The sequence below is a fragment of the Chiloscyllium punctatum genome, chromosome 18 (assembly GCF_047496795.1).
Source record: "Chiloscyllium punctatum isolate Juve2018m chromosome 18, sChiPun1.3, whole genome shotgun sequence".
In the NCBI taxonomy this organism is placed as follows: domain Eukaryota; kingdom Metazoa; phylum Chordata; class Chondrichthyes; order Orectolobiformes; family Hemiscylliidae; genus Chiloscyllium; species Chiloscyllium punctatum.
Window position 1 is genome coordinate 84,745,560 of NC_092756.1, and position 13,251 is coordinate 84,758,810.

The 13,251-nt window shown below is 45.9% G+C and overlaps 1 protein-coding gene across 3 annotated transcripts in view; it reads right to left on the reverse strand.

The window, feature by feature from the left end:
- Positions 1-13,251, reverse strand: part of csf2rb (colony stimulating factor 2 receptor subunit beta) — a 70,099-nt gene that overhangs the window by 18,843 nt on the left and 38,005 nt on the right. For all 3 annotated transcript variants that reach the window (XM_072588642.1, XM_072588640.1, XM_072588641.1), the window contains 3 exons: positions 10,627-10,825; positions 7,663-7,801; positions 2,679-2,836 (listed from right to left, as the gene is read on the reverse strand). In XM_072588642.1, coding sequence (XP_072444743.1) covers positions 2,679-2,836; positions 7,663-7,801; positions 10,627-10,825 — 496 coding nt within the window. The remainder of the gene's footprint in view (positions 1-2,678; positions 2,837-7,662; positions 7,802-10,626; positions 10,826-13,251) is intronic.

The following is a 13,251-nucleotide window of genomic DNA, read 5'->3' on the forward strand; positions in this document are numbered from 1 at the left end:
TTGGACAATTTGTTCCTCGATATGGCAATTAAGTATAGAGGTTACCCTATGGAGTAAGCTCCCCCCTTTTTGTCCTATCAAAGATGTGGAATCCTTTCTTGAATGTCCTGAGAGTAGGGTTGGTTAGCACAGTTGGGTGGAGAGCTAGTTTGCTATGCAGAGTGACACCATTGGTGTGGGTTCAACTCCTGCAGCAGTTAAGATAACCATGAATGGAGCTTCCTTCTCAACCTCTCCCCTCACCTGAGGCATGATGAACCCTCAGGTTAAACCGTCATCAATCACCTCTATCTCTAAGGAGAGAGCAGCCCTACGGTCTGGCCAGGCAGTGGTGACTTTACCTGTACTCTATCCCGAGACTTCAAGTGGAACCTAATTTGGGTGAAGGGGGGTGTCTTGGCTCCATAAGATTGGAGAGGCAGCTGAGGCCTCACTTTGGGGAAAGAGCACTGTACTAAGTTTTGTAACTGTAATCAGGCACCTTGAGAGGTCAACAATGAGCTATCCTGGGATGAAGGACCCTGAGAGCTGTTGGCCAACCAGACAGTGCAAATCTTCAGGAGAGAAAGGGACTCTGATTGGAGGACCAGCTCCTTCCAGAGTCATAGGGTAGGCTGTAGACCTCCACGATAGATTAACTAATCATTTACTTCTGGATTTGGGATCTTATTGATTGAAAACTCATAGAATCCCTGCAGCACAGGTACAGATCATTCAGCCCTTCAAGTACATACTAACCCTCAACCATATTCCTTTAACCCCACATTTACTTGCACATTACATGATAATTTAGCATGGCCAATCCACCTAGCCTGCACATCTCTAGACTGTGGGAGGAAATCCACAAGGACATGGGGAGAATGTGCAAACTCCACACAGACAGTCACCCGAGGAATTGAACCCATGTCCCGAGCGCTGTGAGGCATCAGTGCTAAACACTGCTGAGTTTATCTCCTTGACAAACAAAGGGCTGTGAGAGTCACTGTAATTCCATCAGCTGGAAATACTTCAGGAAAAGTGCAGGGGGCAAGAAAGGGAAGGAAATGGGGCCAGAAATTCAGAGATACCCGCTCGGCCACTGACAATGAGGGCCTTCTGTGGACGTTTCTCAAAATTGGAGCACCACGCAGTTGGGGTGGATGGACATCAAGAGCTCCTTACAGGGCGAAAGATTACAGGTTCTGGCTTGGGAAGCAGCAAAGCCAGCCACAAATCCCCTCTGGAATCGGCCACTTGTGCTCTTCCTGATCCTTAATGCCCAGGTTGGCAATTGCAGCAGCTATCAACAGCATGTTCTCCGAAGGGCCAAATGGCACTAGGTATATGTGACAAATAAGAAATGGCAGTGAGGAAAAGACTACTGTTCCATCAGGTCTGGCACACAGTTGGGACTAAATAATGCAAGGAACACCATCCCACTTCCCCGTCCCCCCTCCCCTCCACCACTTTCCTAGCCCACAGCCGTCAAATCTGCACAGCGCGGCACCCTGCGGAAAAGACCTTGCTATTCACCTCATCTATACCCCTCATGATTTTATAAACCTCTATAAGGTCACCCCTCAGCCTGCTACACTCCAGTAAAAATAAGTCCCAGCATTTCCAGTCTATTTTTATATCTCAGATCCTCTATTCCCAGCAACATCCTGGTGAATCTCGTATGAACCCTTTCCAGCTTAATAATATCCTTCCTATAACAAGGACACAGTACTCCAGAAGAGGCCTCACCAATGTCCTGTCCAACCTCACCATTACATCCTAACTCCTGTACTCAAAGGTCTGAGCGATGAAGGCAAGTGTGCTAAACACCCTCTTAACCACCTTGCCCACCTGTGATGCAAATTTCAGAGAACTATGTACCTGAACTCCTAGGTCCTTCTGTTCTACAGCACTACCCAGGGCCCTACCAATAATTGTGTAAGTCCTGTCCATGGTTGTTTTACCAAAATGTAATATTTCACATTTATCCAAATTAAACTCCATTTGCCTCTCCTCAGCAAAGAGACCCAAATCTCTTTGTAACCTTAGCTGGAAAATCATTGAATCCCTGCAGTGGGGAAACAGGCCATTTCGCCCAAAAGGTCCACACCGAACCTCTGAAGAGTAACCCATCCAGACCCATTCTCCCACCCTATCACTGGACATTCCCCCTGACTAATGCACCTAAACTTCACATCCCCTGAACATTATGGGCAATTCATCCTAACCTGCACATCTTTGGATTGTGGGAAGATACCTGAGCACCCAGGGGAAACCCATGCAGACATGGGTCAGATGTGCAAACTCCACACAGACAGTCCAGAACCTGGGTCCCTGGCACTGTGAGGCAGCAGCGCTAACCACTGAGCCACTGTGGGACGCTACTACATGGGGCAGAGAAGAATCAAACTGGAATTTTAGTCTGGGTCATCACTCGGGAAAACATCCAGGTAGATCCAGGGAACTGACTTGATGCTGCGGTTCTGAGGAAGGGTCACTGAACCCGAAACGTTAACTCTGATTTCTCTCCACAGATGCTGCCAGTCCTGCTGAGCTTTTCCAGCAATTTCTGTTTTTGCAACAGGCTGAACATCTCCTATTACCCCAGGAAATTCGGAGGCTCTGCTCTCAGTGGCATTTCAGGTAACCCTTGTTGACAAATTAACTGCACAGTCAAAGTGAAGGTGAAAGAGCGAACTCACTGTTTTTATAGGGGTAAAATACCACTGTTGGCTCAACAATCTTCAGCATCACCTCATAGTCATCCATGACCTCCTCGTCGTTCACAGGAATGCTACAGCGGTGAACAGTGAGATCTTTAAATGTCTGGAATATCTCTGGATTCTCACACTCCTTGGTCCTGCAAATTAAGAGAGGTTGGTCAGCGCGATTTGAGAGACTCGCACGGCGACAAAAACAAAACAACTTGCATTTGTGTCGCGCTTTCCAGGACAGCCCAAAGCAATTTGCAGTCAGTGGAAGACTTTTGAAGTAAATCTGTGGATGCCTGGACACCTGATACAAACAAAAACAGGAAGTGCTGGAGAAACTCAGCAGGTCTGTGAGGAGAAAGCACAGTTAACGTTTTGAGTCCAGTCAGAACTGGACTCAGAACATTAACTCTGTTGCTCTCTCTCTCTCAAAGATGCTGCCAGACCTGCTGAGTTTCTCCAGTACTTTCTGGTTTGAGAGTTTGGGTACTGTTGAAGGGTAGACTCTAGTGTGCTGCACAAAACATGACTGATGTCTACAACCGCAAGCAGTAATGTGTTCATGACTGAATAGTCTGTTTCAGACAAGACTGAGGGATAAATATTACCAAGGATTTGTGAAAAGTCATGTCCCTTTTCCAACTAGTGATTTGATCTGATTTGATTATTGTCACATGTACCTAAGTACAGTGAAAAGTTTTGTTTTGCGTGCAGTTCACATCCAAAGATCACAGAGTGATTCAACAGAGCGAGAGATACAAAGTTACAGCTGCAGAGAGGGTGCTCAGGAAGCAAGACCAAGCTTCGATTTGAAATTTGAGAGGTCTGTTCTGAAGTCAAAGAGCAGCGGACAGAGTGTGTCTCGGAGTGATAATCGAAAAACAGGGCACTTGATAGTTCGACACTCCCTCAGGGGTGCTCCAGAGCTTCAGCTTAGATGTTGCATTCAAGCCCCTGGGGAAATAATTGAACTTATGACCTTCTGACACACAGATGAGAAAGCTACCCAATGAGCTAGATCTGTCATTCTGTAAGGTCGGAGAGCTGGAGGATGGGTGCAGAGATTGTAACAAGGTCTGCCATGTGGACCTCATGGAATCTGTGTTCTCTTATTGGGGTTGTTAACCTGGTCTGATCAAGGAGCCCTGATTGACAGGAGTGTCAAAGGTTCTGTTCACTCTGAGAGCTGGCTCTGAGGAAGCTGGATCTGTGTCAAGGACTGCCAATGTGTAAATAAAGGGTGATGTGGTGACGGGAGACCAGCCGCTGTGGAGTTATTTCAGCAAGGATTTACACAAATGGTTTAACCCATTCAACTTACACTGCGGCCCCTGTTCAAGTCCAAATATATCAAACAGAGCAAGAAGCGTACAGTTTCAGTTCCTGGACTGTGCTAAGTTTACTAATTTCTGAATGTCTACTTCCTTCAAGAATTCCCCAGGGAAAGTAGAATCAGTGGGTGTGACAGTAGTGTAGTGATAACATCACTTGGCCTGCAGCCCTGAATCCCAATCTAATGTTCTGAGGGTCATGGGTTCAAATCCTGCCATGGTAGATGGTGACTTTTGAAATCTGGAGTTCTAAACAAAACACCTAATGGTAACAATTGTCATTAAAACCCATTTGGATCACAAGGATGTTGCCACGGTTGGAGGGTTTGATCTAACGGGAGAAGCTGAATAGGCTGTGGCTATTTTCCCTGGCGTGTTGGAGGTGAGGGGTGACCTTATAGAGGTTTATAAAATCATGAGGGACATGGATAGAATAAATAGACAAAGTCTTTTCCCTGGGGTGGGGGAGTCCAGAACTAGAGGGCATAGGTTTAGGGTGAGAGGGGAAAGATATGAAAGAGACCCAAGAGGCAACTTTTTCACTCAGAGGATGGTACATATATGGAATGAGCTGCCAGAGGAAGTGTGGGAGGTGAATACAATCAACATTTAAAAGGCATCTGGATGGGTATATGAATAGGAAGGGTTTGGAGGGATATGGGTCAAATACTGTCAAATGGGACTAGATTAATTTAGGATATCTGGCTGGCATGGACACATTAGACTGAAGGGTGTGTTTCAATGCTGTACATCTCTATGAGTCTATGACCACACCTTTTTGAGGAATGAATATGCCATCCTTACCTGATATGGCCTACATGTGACTCCAGGCCCACAGCAATGTGGTTGACTCTTAAGCTGCCATCTGGGCAATTAGAGATGGATAATAAATGCTACACCTGTTCAGGGTCACCTATGTCACATGCACAAATAGAGGCAGAGAGATGTACAGCACAGAAACAGACCATTTAGTCTATGCCGACCTGATATCCTAACCTAATCTAATCCCATTTGCCAGCACTTGGCCCATATCCCTCTCCACTCTTCCTATCCATATACCCACCCAGATGCCTTTTAAGTGTTGTAATTGTACCAGCTTCCTGTTTTGATCTATATCGTAATGCAGTGGCACTAATGGACCAGTCCTCTTGAGGTCCTGGCTAAGGCCTACGCAGGGATCTGAGTTCAAATCCAATGGAAGCATAACTAAAACTGGAATGAAAAGCCAGACTCAGTAATAATGCCCAATACAAGCTGTTACAAACACCCATCTGGCCCATTAATAATGAGCAGGGGAGGAAATTTACCTTCTCATCTGGTCTGGTCCACATGTGAGTCCTGTTCCACAGCAATTTGGCTGCCCCCTGAAGTAGCAAGTCACACAGTTGTGTGAAACTGCTAGCAAAAAGCTAATAGCAGTATAGGTGCTGCCTAGATGATGCCACAGGAAATTGCCGTCTTTCAGGAGAGCAATTCAGGAAGAGTAAATGTTGGCTTGTCCCATGAAAGCATTTTAAAAGTGCTTTGAATTGAAAGAGGTTAATAGGGCTGCATTGTTATCCTGTAAGTAATCTTTTATCTGGAGAATCCGTAGCTAGGTATTTTTGTACCTAAGATGACGCTGTGAGTGGAGACTTATAAACTTTTCACTGTATTTATTTGAGGACCCGTGGTAATAAAGCTAATTCAATTCAAAACCAATGAATCTCCAATGCTTAGTGTTACTTGTCCCATAATGCTGAAAGGAACTTTAGGCTGAGATTTGTTAACAATTGCAAAAAATAAAAGGTAGAGAAAAAAGGTTTGTGGACCTCCTAATGTATTTATTAATTAATGCATTGCTGGGACACTTTTCTGCTCTGTCAGTTTAGACTATGTAGCTGCAAGCATTTCTTGTGACAGTTGTAACCATTATAAATGTTTGGTTGGGTTTCAGATGCAAATAACAGCTTCAGATCATCAGGGGGCCTAGTAATTCAAGAATAACTGACACTTTTAAGACACTGCCTTGGCATATCATTTTGGTAACAGGCCTCATTAGAGCTTAATTGATTACATTGTGTTTTACACTGGCGTGTTTCTTTAATGGTGGCGTATTGGAGCTCAGAGTTTAATTCAGTCATTAGACGTTTAATTCTTCCCTATTGATGTTAAAATTATGCCAATGCATGGCTGTGAAGATGGTATCCAGATCAACTATTATGGAGGAAGTGGTAGTGGAGGGGGGGCATAGGTGAGTGAATTTGGATGAGGTTTAGGAGGTCTTCCTGTAATGAGAGTTGGGTTGCTGTGTGATGGAGACCTGAAGTGTGTTTTGTCTCCAATCCACCTTCACGTCTTCATGTCCTCAATTACAGCTCCCAACCCTGTTTGAACAGATAATACTCCCAGGCAGTCACACATGCGTTAGGCATATATTTCAGAAGGCACAAATGCATTTGGGTCCTGTTATTGCTGAGTCCACCTGAAGTTCTGGCCCTTGATTAATGACAAGCCTTGGAGGACAGAGGCATAAGTACGGCAGCCCTCTGTCCGAGAGAAAGTGAGGGCTGCAGATGCTGGAGATCAGAGTTGAAACGTGCGGTGCTGGAAAAGCACAGCCGGTCAGGCAGCATCTGAGGAGCAGGAGAGTCGACGTTTCGAGCATAAGGTCTTCATCGGGAATTTTTTCTCTGTCAGAGGTCTTAATAACGAGAAGATCAGAAGAGAATTGGACCTTCTGCCTTTGCAAGGAGCCATCCGAGAGTTGATTTTACACCAGATGAGTACAATCATGGGCAGCGTGGAAATGGTTAATGTTGAAGGTTGGATGTTGTGAGAGTAGGACAAGGGGGTCATATGTTCAATGATAAATTTAGGATTAACATAGGGATCTTTCTCTTTCTTGAGAGTGGGGATCATAACAAGTGCTGATAGTTAGAAATGGGCAATTTTGGATAGGTCATTCACAAAATGCCATTTGCAGATGTTAAAATTACCCTCCCTAGTGATCAACATCTCGAAAAAGGGATTGGACAATTCAGCCAATATTCTTCTTTCTTAAGAACAATTGGGTCGCTTCAATACTTTAGACTCAGCCCAGTGAAGCAGTCGAGGCTGCTTATTTGCATGTTTCTAAGGCAACTATAGATAGCTTTTTGAGCAGTAAAGGAAGTAAGGGCTATGGTGCACGGGTGGGTAAATGGAGCTGAGTCCACAATAAAGATCGGTAATGATCTTATTGCATGGCAGAACAGGCTTGCTGGGCCAAATGGCCTACTCCAACCAGAACTCTATCAACAAACACATTGACTTGGATCCCATTTACCACCCCCCTGAAAAAAAGGACAGGAAATGACATCACCACAAGAAATTGCATCACCAACCCAAGGAAACCCAAACATATAAATAGAAAGCAGGAAACACCAGCAGGCTTTGTCTGGAGGCTCACTGAAGATGTTACCTAGTATGGTGACGGAACATCTGAAAATGAACCTTCCAGCTCAGTGAGCAAACCTACATCCAGGGCGTACTCCTGCTCCTATTTCTTATATCTTTAAGTTAAGGATGGATGAGCTGAGGTGGGCTGAATCTTCTCATGTCTACTGCTCTTTGGATCAACAGTCAGGGCTGGGTTACAGGAACATTTCAGCTGGCTTACTTACTCAGAGCTATTGGCTCTTCCAAAGTGCAGGCCAAACTGGAAATATTTGCTGGACTCACTTGTCACTTCCCAAGTACATTTGATCTCCTGGATACCATCGTAGAAGCACATCAGATTCCGAGGCATTATATTTGCTTTAGCTGTGAACAATCAAGGCAGACAGTCAGGACTGAAATACAGAGTCTTAACTCACAACACTGCAAATGCAGCTAAATGGGATTACTTCCCCCCTCATCCACACTAGTCTGTATTTGCAGAATAGGGATGAACAGAGTGGAAACCAAGCGACTGGCTTTCGGGAAAGGTTGCGTAGAATTTACAGCATTGAAGTAGGCCATTCGGCCCAGATGGATCAGGTCTGATGGTACATTCCCCACATAAACCTCTTCCTCCACCTTTTCGTAACTCCATGAATGCATCCTTCCAATCCGTATGCCTTGTCTACCTGATTGGCATCACTTTCAAAGCTCATCTTTCCAACTACTCCGAAGTTCCACACATTCCAACCTCCGGAACTCCTTGCTGAGATTTTGGGTTGGGATATGGTCTCAAAATGACAGCAAAGTCATTTAAGATCAATCTCACGAAGCTCTGAGTGGCAGGTATCAACCTCTCTCCCTGGTAAAAGGCTGTGGTTGCTGGGACGGGTTAAGCTTTCAAGACTGAGTTGGGACATTCTTCTTTAAAGTAACAGGAGATACAGAGCAAAGCAGACATTTTCTACTGAACTACATGAGGATGTTATACACACACCTCTGGTGCAGGAGGGACTTGAACCCTTGCCTTCTGGCTCAGGTATATGGACACTAAACACAGCACCGCAGGAGTCCCACTGGGCTAAAGCTAATTTTTTTAAAACCTATTTTTCTAGTCAACCTGTTTGTAGTTAAGAGTGTGTTAGAGTGGCTCAGTGGTTAGCACTGCTGCCTCACAGCGCCAAGGATGCAGGTTCGATTCTAGACTTTGGTGACTGTCCATGTGGACGATTTCGTTCCCTACAGTGTGGAAACATTTGATTTGGCCCACCAAGTCCTACACTGACCTTTTGAAGAGTAACCCACCCAGACCCATTCCCTCACACTATATTTACCCCTGACTAATGCATCTAACACTGTGGGGCAATTTAGCCTGGCCAATTCACCTGACCTGCACGCCTTTGGATTGTGGGAGGAAACCGGAGCACCCGGAGGAAACCCACTCAGACACGGGGAGAATGTGCAAACTCCAGACAGACAGTCGCTCAAGGTGGGAATTGAACCTGGGTCCCTGGCGCTGTGAGGCAGAAGTGCTGAGCACTGTGCCACTGTGCCGCCCCCAGCAGGTACTATTTCACCTCTCTGGAGCAGGTGGGGCTTGAACCATGGCCTCCCATTCCTGAGGTAGGGACACTACCACCACGCCACAAGTCAAATGCTCTACTGACTGAATAGGGGAGACTTCACGAAATTATCCTTTAAGTTGTGCAGGGCCTATCCTAACCATAGAATCCCTACACTGTAGTGTGGAAGCAGGCCATTCTGCTCATCAGGTCCACACCAACCCTGTAGACAGCAGCCCACCTAGAGCCATTCCCCTGTGCTATCAGCCTGCATTTCCCATGGCCATGCTAACTTGCCCATAGTGTTAGATGTACTAGTCAGGGGTAAATATAGGGTAGGGGAATGGGTCTGGGTGGGTTACTGTTTGGAGGGTCAGTGTGGACTTGTTGGGCCAAATGGCCTGTTTCCACACTGTAGAGAATCTAATCCACATGGACAGTCACCGAAGTTGAGAGTCAAACCTGCGTCCCTGGTGCTGCTAACCACTGAGCCACCCTGCCACCCCAACACTCTCCTAACTGAGCAAGTCAACCTTGGGATCAGGAACAGCCTTGATCAAATAGGACAGTGAAGCAGGCTTGGGGGGAAATGACCAACCTATTCCTGTTCCACTGTCACTGCCAAATAAATGCCTGCACTTATGTAACAACTTATCGAGACCTCTCAGGAACGTCTCAAAGCCCTTCAAACAAAGTCAGCTCCTTCCGATTGTGGTCAGCATTGCATTGCTGGTAAACATTTGGTACAAATAAAAAAAGACAACGAATCCTTCAGCACACCCCGCTATGAGATAAATTACCAGTGACGCAGCACTTGGGCAACAGCAGGATGTTGGCTGTAACACCAGGAAACGGCATCATATTTTATCTTTGGCTCTAAAGTACGAACATTCTTAGCAAGTGCAGTGTTCATCAGCCTCTTTTTAATGGTGTGCCTTAGATTGCTGCAGCCTTAGATCAGGAATTCCCGCTCCAAACTCTTTCTCTCGGAAGGTACAGACGGTGGTATGCACAGCCCCAGACCATCACAGAAGCCAGCCTCCCATCCACGAACTCCCTTTACGCATCTTGTTGCCATGGAAAGTTGCCAATACCATCAAAGACCCCTCCCACCCTGGTACTGCTCTCTTCCGACCTTTTCCACTAGGCAGAAAATACAGAAGCTTGAACAGATGCATCAATGGTTCAGGCATCTTCCTGGCCATTCCTAGGCTGATGAATGGACTTCTCTAATGTCGGCTAATGCTGATTTTGTTAATGCCGATCTTGCTTTGCCCACTTCCTGTGCAGTTCTAACCCCGTTCTGTCTAAGCACCCTCTGATCTGTATGTCCTTGTTTGCTATGATCTGCCTGCACTGCTCGCAAAACAGAACTTTTCACTGTACTTAGGTACATGTGACTGCAGTAAATCAAACCAAATCAAATAATTTGCCTTTGAAGAGAATCCTTAAAATCTACCTCTTCTGTCAAGGTTTTGGAGCCTGATATTTCTTCATTTTGTTCCGATGTTGTTTGGTAAACCATGAGGCAAGTTTCGTTTCTTTTATTCCTACGATTCCAAACATGCCTTTTAAATGCAAGCTACCTTTGGAGATTGGCGTCTGCTCTGATCTGCTGCATCGAGTGAAGGTCACAAAGCTGTTTACCTGTTTGGAGGTTATAGGTGCTTGGACTTGTCTCCCACTGGATCTCGGAGCTCCACTCACTCCAGTGGCCTCTGGAACCCTCCTGCTGCTGTGGTTTTGCTCTCACACGGGCGACGTAGGTTTCTGAACCCGCCGCCAGCGACAATCTGTTGATTTGAAACTGCTGGCTGCTTTTCTGCACAGTTTCTATTGCTGAATTCTGCAGGGAAAGACAATTCTTCAGCTCACACGGTCAGTTTATATGCCTGCGATCCAGTCCAGTGTCGGGGAAATCTCTGACAAAACCCGCGTTGTCTATTTTGTGTAAATTTTATAAGAGATTAGAAACATGCACAAGAGTAGCCCCTGCAACTTTCTACAGGAGCAGGAGAGATGACACTTTTTGATTAGATTCCCTACAGTGTGGAAACAGGCCCTTTGGCCCAACCAGTCCATACCAACCCTCCAAAGAACAACCACCCAGATCCATTTCCCCTCTGACTAATGCACCTAACACTATGGGGCAATTTAGCATGGCCAATTCAACTGCCCTGCACATCTTTGGACTGTGGGAGGAAACCGGAGCACCCAGAGGAAACCCACGCAGACACGGGGAGAATGTGCAAACTCCACACAGACCGTTACCCAAGGCTGGAATCGAACCTGGGAGCCTGGTGCTGTGAGGCAGCAGTACTAACCACTGAGCCACTGTGCTTCATCAGGCAGTGCGAATAAAGAGCTTATGCTCAAAACATCGACTTCCCTGCTCCTCGGATGCTGCCTGACCTGCTGTGCTTTTCCAGCACCACGCCTTTTGACTCCGATCTCCAGCATCTGCAGTCCTACCTTTCTCCTACTCAATATGATCATAGCTGATTGTCAGACTCAACTCGCCTATCCTGTCCATTTCCCATAGTCCTTCAGTTCCCTGAGAGAATCGTGTGTAATTCTGGTCTCCTTCCTATCGGAAAGATGTTGTGAACCTTGAACAGGTTCAGAAAAGATTTACAAGGATGTTGCCAGGGTTGGAGGATTTGAACTATCGGGAGAGGCTGAATAGGCTGGGGCTGTTTTCCCTGGAGCGTCGGAGGCTGAGGGTGACCTTATAAAGGTTTATAGATTCATGAGGGGCATGGATAGGGTAAATAGACAAAGTCTTTTCGCTGGAGTGGGGGAGTCCAGAACTAGAGGGCATAGGTTTAGGGTGAGAGGGGAAATATTTAAAAAGGACCTAAGGGGCAATGCTTTCACACAGAGGGTGGTGCTTGTATGGAATGAGCTGCCAGAGGGGGTGGTGGAGGCTGGTACAATTACAACATTTAAAAGGATGGGAATATGAATAGGAGGGTTTGGGGGATGGGGCGAAATGCTGACACATGGGACTAAATTAGGTTCGGATACCTGGTCAGCATGGACGGGTTTCCGTGCTGTTTCCACCACTTCCTCTGGTAGATCATTCCATACACGCACCACCCTCTGCATGAAAATGTTGCCCCTTAGGTCCCTTTTAAATATTTCCCCTCTCACCCCTGAACCTGTGCCCTATAGTTCTGAACTCCCCTCAACTCAGGAAAAGATCTTGTACATCTCTATGTCTCTACGGCTCTGGTCAGGTGGCCAGCAGCCGAAGTGGCCGCGAGACTGGCCACAATCAACCATGCTGGAAATTTTGGTCAAGCTAATTTAAACTCTGACCTCAGTTAAATTGGACCTACTGTGGCCTGCAGTTTCCAGTACTGACCAAAGAAGGCAAGTTGGCTTGGTGATCTCTAGATCCACTGGTGCGTCTGGAGAATGGAATGACACTGTTTACGGCTTGCTGAAATGTAAACATTTGGGAGTTATTTACCAGTAAATCTCTATTGGCTGGGATGGAACCGTGTGATCAGGCTTTGATCAATTGGCTGAGCACCAGAGATCTTTCTGGAAAGTAGCACATTTTATAGAACAAAGGAGTTGTTTTCTCTGTCTCACAGAAGCCTCCAGCCCACATTGGGAAACATGATATGGAGGAGCCAGTGTTGGAATGGGTAGGATAAAGTTAAGAATCACACAACACCAGGTTATAGTCCAACAGGTTTATTTGGAAGCACTAGCTTTTGGAGCGCTGCTCCTTCATCAGGTGGTTGTGCAGCAGGACCACAAGACACAGAATTTATCCAAAAGGTTACAGTGTCATGCAAGTAAAATGATATATTTAACAAACCTCACACCTTTAATGCATTTTCTGAGCTGAGATGTCACCTATTTTCATAAAACCTTAACTTATCTTGAGAATGTGACTTAAAAGAAGTTCTGGGATTTACATACTAATGAACCGAAACCTGCAACCCATTCTAAAAGATGAAAGAGTTAGCAACAATCTAGGTTTGTTCAATATACCACTTCTGTGACACTAATCTTTTGCTCTAAATTCTGTGTCTTATGGTCCTGCTTCACAACCACCTGATGAAGGAGCAGCGCTGCGAAAGCTAGTGCTTCCAAATAAACCTGTTGGACTATATCCTGGCGTTGTGTCATTGAGTCATAGAATCATAGAGATGTACAGCATGGAAACAGGCCCTTCGGTTCAACCCGTCCATGCCGACCAAATATCCCAAACCAATCTAGTCCCACCTTCCAGCACCTGGCCCTTATCCCTCCGAA